This window comes from Morone saxatilis, unplaced genomic scaffold (assembly GCF_004916995.1).
Source record: "Morone saxatilis isolate NCDOM2014 unplaced genomic scaffold, NCSU_SB_2.0 Contig4, whole genome shotgun sequence".
Taxonomy (NCBI): domain Eukaryota; kingdom Metazoa; phylum Chordata; class Actinopteri; family Moronidae; genus Morone; species Morone saxatilis.
In genome coordinates, this window is record NW_023339984.1 from 10,131,583 (window position 1) to 10,136,887 (window position 5,305).

General features: G+C 41.8%; 3 protein-coding genes across 3 annotated transcripts in view; 1 reads left to right on the top strand and 2 right to left on the bottom strand.

Moving 5' to 3' along the window:
* Window positions 1-87, top strand: part of si:dkey-38p12.3 (rho guanine nucleotide exchange factor 15) — a gene marked incomplete at its 5' end in the record, with an annotated part of 13,150 nt that extends 13,063 nt beyond the window's left edge. The window contains 1 exon segment of the mRNA XM_035675840.1: window positions 1-87.
* An 87-nt stretch (window positions 88-174) lies between these two features.
* Window positions 175-2,701, bottom strand: LOC118338530. Its single transcript, XM_035675842.1, has 2 exons — window positions 2,316-2,701; window positions 175-1,097 (listed from the first exon to the last, which is right to left on the bottom strand). The coding sequence occupies exons 1-2, from the start codon at window positions 2,601-2,603 to the stop codon at window positions 300-302; spliced, it is 1,086 nt and encodes a 361-aa protein (XP_035531735.1). The 5' UTR covers window positions 2,604-2,701; the 3' UTR covers window positions 175-299.
* A 1,471-nt stretch (window positions 2,702-4,172) lies between these two features.
* The window catches only part of LOC118338448, a gene marked incomplete in the record, with an annotated part of 10,644 nt that continues 9,511 nt past the window's right edge, over window positions 4,173-5,305 (bottom strand). The window contains 6 exon segments of the mRNA XM_035675749.1: window positions 4,173-4,267; window positions 4,339-4,497; window positions 4,581-4,699; window positions 4,777-4,868; window positions 4,998-5,170; window positions 5,247-5,305. Of these exon segments, the coding sequence (XP_035531642.1) occupies window positions 4,176-4,267; window positions 4,339-4,497; window positions 4,581-4,699; window positions 4,777-4,868; window positions 4,998-5,170; window positions 5,247-5,305 (694 nt within the window).

The window sequence follows — 5,305 nt, forward strand, 5'->3', positions numbered from 1 at the left end:
GATCAAAATTCAAAACAGTGCAAAGAACTCTCAACTAGTTGTTTCCATAATAAGAAAGAGGTAGTAAAGGTCCAGTGTGTAACATTTAAGAGGATCTATTGGCAGGAACATAATATTAATATATATAGCTTGGAATGAGCCTCCATGTTGAACCACCACAGTAGTGGAGAACAAACCAAACACTGGCTCTAGATTGGCCCTTTCATCAAGATGAGCTGTATTCAAACATTTACAGTCTACACACTGGTCCTTTAAAAACATACCCAGGGACAAAAAGACCCTCAGATTTAAGACAATCACTAGACAATATCCATCACTCCCATGTCTCGCAGGTTCAGGAGTACATGCACAGCATCTCCCTCAGAGTCCGACAGCATCCATTCCTTCACCTCTGAGAAATCTCCAGAGACACTCGAGCTGCTCTTTGGCTTTCGGTCTGAAGACAGCCTCGGGGGTAAAGGCGATGCCAAGTATTCCTGACAAACTTGCACGTGAACATTATCTGCATTCCTCCCCTCCAGAAACACGAAATCCTCCCAGCCTGGTTCTCCACATTCTCTGACACAACTAAAGCTGATGTTCTGTTGAGTGCAACCAGCAGTTATTGCTCCAGGCGGAGTCTCAGATCTTTGACGCTGGTATGGCAGAGGATCAGGTTGTGTTACTTTTGATTTGTTGTGGTTTTGGCTCCAGATTCTGTCCCCCTCCATCAGGCTAAAGCCACTCAAGAGGGTGTTGGCTGCCTCGAGCTCAGTATCTGACCAACATCTTCCCTGACCTTGCGAACTGGCCTCGCTCAGATGTTGCACATCGCTACAGAAGGGCTTGTAAACCTCCAGACCTGAAGAGGAGTGAAGAGGCTCCTGGTGGTGTAGTTTCAGGAGGTTAGTAATAGCCTGGTCCTCCTCCTGGGTAAGCTGGATGACGACCCGGCTTGGCTGCACTGGAGGGTGGAGGGTATTTATTTTGAAGGAGGTAAGGTCGCCCAGATCCCTAGTGGGGTGGGGTCCCGATCTGAATGGGTCTGGACGGGTTGGTGGGGCCGGGCAGGCAGACATAACGGGTGAGGGAGTGTTGAGCTGGAAGCAATCGAAGACCTGGTGGAAAAAGAAATGAGGGTGGAAAGAAAACAGGAAAGTCTAATTTAAATGTTGGTGTGTTCAAATGGCAACAATGCATCAATTTTTAACAGCATAAACACTGAGTATCATCAGTAAACTCCACACAACTGCTTTGCTGGTGTTTTTCTGTGAATAATTTATACCAAAGAGAAGATACATAAATTATCTGGTGAGTTTAATCTATTGAGGCTCTGTTACAGCCCCAGTATGTGATTTAGACTAATAAAAAACTTGTCAACAGTTTGGCCTTGTGCAGCTTCACACACCTGTGAGTTTCTAAATTACCAAAACAATGACATTACAAGCTCAAACACTAGTTTGCAATATTTAATTTAATGAAAAAAACATTTTTTTCCCCTAAACATTACTTTTTGTGTGTTTTCTTACCATCCCACCTTTTTGTTTTCTGTTTTATGGGTTTTCCTTTTCTGTGCTGCGGTCCAATTAATTGTTGAGTTTTTGGTGTGTTGATAAAAAACAATCACAGTTTTCCCTAAAATAAAAAAGGGTATATGACTGATGCTAAGTCTTAACTGTCAAAACAATCTGACTCCTCCTTAGCTGTAGGTCTCAATTTCCTTCCAGCCCCCCGGTTAGGGTCTTAGCTCTGTCTGAAAGCACTGAGCCAATCTTATTAAATGTCCTCGTGTGTCTGAGCTCCTCCATAAGCTCTACCCTCTACAACCCCCCACCAACCCCCAAAGCGCACAGAGGGCAACAGTGGGGAAGAAACTATTCTCACAATCTGAGGTAATTTTGATAAATATTTTAATGAGCAATGAATGCGTCACATACTTTAAAAATAATGGTTGTAGTCACTCGTTCACTGAACAGAGGGCAGTTTAAATCCAGTCATGGTTTTAATCCTAATCTTTCCAACACTCTTAACATCCATTGCCTTTTCAACATATGTCCAGTATTCAGAATTTGTGCATTAACACATTCTAACAATTCCCTTATCAGTAGGGCTGCATGATAAAGTAAAAACGTCATATTGAATTGAATTTCCCTCGGATAAATAAAAGGTCAGTTTAGTCAATAATAGAAAAAGAGCTATTTAAGTTGGGAACTATTGCTCTAAAAACACTAAAGTTTATAAAAGTGCCTTTATTCTGTCATCCAGGGACTAAATCACACGGTTGCTATGCGACTGACTGTGTGATGGGGTGTCCATGGCAACCTGTGCACACTCACCTTCAGCTCGCTCACTGAGTTGGGGACCCTCCTCCCACACCTCATGGTCGGGTCCGAGTAGAAGAACTCCTCCGGGGTGATGGGGTGGACGTCGCGGCAGTCCGGGTGAGGGTGTGTGTAGCCCGCAGTCAGGTACAGGGGCAGGAAAGAGGGGTGGCCCAGGGTCCTGCTGGAGAGAGGAGGCAGGGTTGGGGGCCTGGACCCCCGCTGGAGGAGAGACATGAGAGGGAGGTGGAAGCTGGTAAACACCGAGCAGGTTCGGTCAAACTTTTTACCGCCAGAGGACATTTTGATAGTGGAAACTCACCACACAGTGCGCTTCACTGCAGCTCATTGTTCACTTTTTATTAAACTGTGTTGCTGGAGAGAGTCTGAAGTGGTGTCTGACTTTGTTTCAGCTCACATGTGGGTGTCAAAAGAGCTAGCGCCCCCTGCTGGTTGACTTCGGAGACCTTTATTTGACTGATAATTGTTTATGAAACTAAGATTCTCCTTTAAAAAAAAAAATAATTTAGAATATTATGAAGTAATATCAGTCATGTTTTAATATATGGTAACTTTCAACTCAAACGGCCTCCTTACATCCTGCATTCAGGCTGAAGGAAGATCCTGTAATACACTGAAAATACTCCATTACAGGTACTGCAATGAAAATGTTTAAGTAAAATTATTTAAGTATAATCAAAAATAACCAATGCAGAAAAGTTAGTCCCTTGTGACTATATTATATATTAAATGAGTTTAATATTTAAAAGCAGGAGTTGACGGTTTGACAGGGAGCTGTTTTTTTAAACTATTTAGGATTGCAACTCAATTATTTTCATTATGGATTTCTCGTCACCTTATTAATCCACTTATTGAATTGCAAAAAAAAAAAAAGAAAAAAGAAAAGTGAGCAAGCCCAAAGTCATCTTTACATTGCTTTGTTTTGTCCAACCAACAATCCAATCATCAAGAGGATTAATGATCAATTTAAATGATCAAAATAAAAAGGAAAAGAAGCAAATCACATGAGAAGCTGGGACCATGAACTGGTTTTTAGAACAAGTTAAATAATTAAAAAAAAAATTCTGTTAATTGATGTTAGATTCATTTACATTTAGGGCGGCAGTAGGTCAGTGTCTAGGGACTTTGCTTGGGAACCGGAGGGTTGCCGGTTCTAGTCCCACAGACCACAATATGGAGTGTAGCTGGAGAGGTGCCAGTTTCACCCCAAGAAACTGCTCATGGGGCGCTGCTAATGTGGCAGCCCCATCACTCCATCTCTCTCCCTGTTGCATCTCCACAAGTGCATGAAGTGTGCATTTCAGCCTGTGTATAGAATACACACAGAATGTCAAGTTAAACTGAGTTCATCCTAAAACTGATTAGGCCTCATGTTGAAGTAAAAACAGAACTAGTGGAATCTCTCACTACAGGACATTTAGTATAAATGTAATAAAGGTCTACTTTGTGTTTTATTACTGACTTACTTAATGTTGCAACAGGTAAAGGTAAAGCCAATTTTAACCACTTTACACTGTAGTTAAGTCATAAAACCAAGTTTTGCAGGGTAATGACTAAATAGTGTAGTGAAAAAAGCACATTATTCCCTCTCAAATGTAGAGTAGGAGAATACTATTGTAATATTTACAGTATTGTACCTAGTGTAACCTGACATATCAAGTTACTTACACTTCTGCACAAGGGATAACTATTGATTTTGACATATTGGGGCAGTAAAAGCTTCATTCTCACTTACCACCTTTACCAAATCTATAGCCATTGTCTCCACATTAGTGTTTAACACCTTCCTGGGTCAATATTACCATTTGTGTATAGTGGGTGTTTGGCCAGCCTATAGAGGAAATAAACAGCTCTTTACAAAAACAAAGCTTTATTCAATATTTTCCATTTAAAATTAGATGTCCTTCCAATTTTGGCAGCATCTATTTTAGTTTGGGAGGATCCTCCTGTGAAGAGACGTCAAACATTTAACAAAGTGAGTTTACCTCTTAAATGTGAATTTTAAAATCAATTTTACCTTTTCTGACGCCACTAAGAAAATGTTTAACCCTAGAAACTTTAATGTAGCGAGCTGGTGGGTTGGCAGCAGGCAGGTATGCAGCAAGTACTCCAGTTGGGCCTTTGGCAGCAGGTGTGGTTTTAAGTGCTGTTGTTGGCTTGATGGTGGGACTCCAAGCTACAGTGCAGATAGACAGTGCTTAAAATCCAATACGATGAGTGAGAACTGATCATGTCAAGCAGCTGAACAAACTTCTGTACCTGCTGTGGGCGGCACAGTGTGGATGATGCGACCGACGCCAACTTTGTCAGACTCAAACTTGTACAGAGAGAAGAGGCGATGGAGACTCACCAGAGAATATGTGCACTGTACTTTCACCCTGCAAGAAAAGAGGACAACTTGAAATACTGTACAGTGTTAGATTGGTAGCTACAGGAAGAGGCAAATCATCAATACCTCTCAGTAGTGAAAGATACTGTTCCGTTCACATCAAGGTACTTCGTGCTGAAGAAAATCTCATTTTGATAGGTCACATTTTGCCTGTCAATCTGAAGGCAAAGAGCAAATGGTGACACATTTATACAACATTAGTAATCTTTTCAATTACTGTAGGGAAAGTTACAGGAAGGATTCAAGTCCAACATTGCCAGTGTCAGTTTTACAATAAGCAGCACTACCTTGACTGTGGATCCACAGCCGTTGAGTGGAAAAGAGAAGAGAGCCTTGGTGTCGTCTGCCTCTTTGGGTCCACAGTATTCGTCTACGAGGTTGGTTCTAGCAGGAACTCCTCCACTTGGGATGGCCAGAGACAAGTCAGCCACCACGGTCATCCTCCCGTCAGTCGAACACACTATAGAAAGCATTATATTAAACTTGTGTCATCTACATGTAAAGTCCCCAAAAGCACCTATATAGTAAAGTCTTACGAATGACTTCAGTTGCAGTGAAGGGACAAGTCTTGACAGTGGAGCTCTGGACCTCCGAT

Excerpts from the sequence above, each read along its gene's own strand:
- LOC118338530 (XM_035675842.1), bottom strand. The coding sequence starts at position 2,603 with ATGTCCTCTGGCGGTAAAAAGTTTGACCGAACCTGCTCGGTGTTTACC. Across the intron at positions 1,098-2,315 it reads ACTCAGTGAGCGAGCTGAAG|GTCTTCGATTGCTTCCAGCT; the intron begins GTGAGTGTGCAC and ends TTTTTCCACCAG.